The sequence below is a fragment of the Penaeus monodon genome, chromosome 33, assembly GCF_015228065.2.
Source record: "Penaeus monodon isolate SGIC_2016 chromosome 33, NSTDA_Pmon_1, whole genome shotgun sequence".
Classification (NCBI taxonomy): Eukaryota; Metazoa; Arthropoda; class Malacostraca; order Decapoda; family Penaeidae; genus Penaeus; species Penaeus monodon.
The window spans coordinates 30736209-30736543 of record NC_051418.1 but is presented as its reverse complement, the minus strand read 5'-3'; the positions used below and the strand labels follow the sequence as shown (position 1 = coordinate 30736543).

Here is a 335-nt window from a genome sequence, read left to right as displayed (position 1 = left end):
TGAAGGGTGGGCCCGGGGGGCCACAGTGAACATAAAATGCGGGTTGCTTCACCACCTCCTTGTCGACACTCCTCGTTTCCTCGTTCACTCCCTTCTTCTCACCCTCATTTTTTTCTCTATCAGTGGAGTCCTCACTCCCCCTCGAGGAACGGGTGCGTGTGCCCACTGACGAAAGACGGAGGGGTCTGCAATACAAATTAGGGAAGGAAAGTTGTGTGAGACTTTTGTTCTCTCTCATTTTTCTTTTTTATGGCTGATGTATACAAATGGAACATACAAGAATATATACACCTCCTCCTTTCTCTGAGCTCACCCTATGCCTCACCTTGCAAAAA

General features: G+C 48.1%; 1 protein-coding gene across 1 annotated transcript in view; it reads right to left on the bottom strand.

The window, feature by feature from the left end:
- The window catches only part of LOC119594331 (serine/threonine-protein kinase Nek8-like), a 10212-nt gene that overhangs the window by 8704 nt on the left and 1173 nt on the right, over positions 1 to 335 (bottom strand). Inside the window, exon 4 of the mRNA XM_037943389.1 lies at positions 32 to 185. Coding sequence (XP_037799317.1) covers positions 32 to 185 — 154 coding nt within the window. The remainder of the gene's footprint in view (positions 1 to 31; positions 186 to 335) is intronic.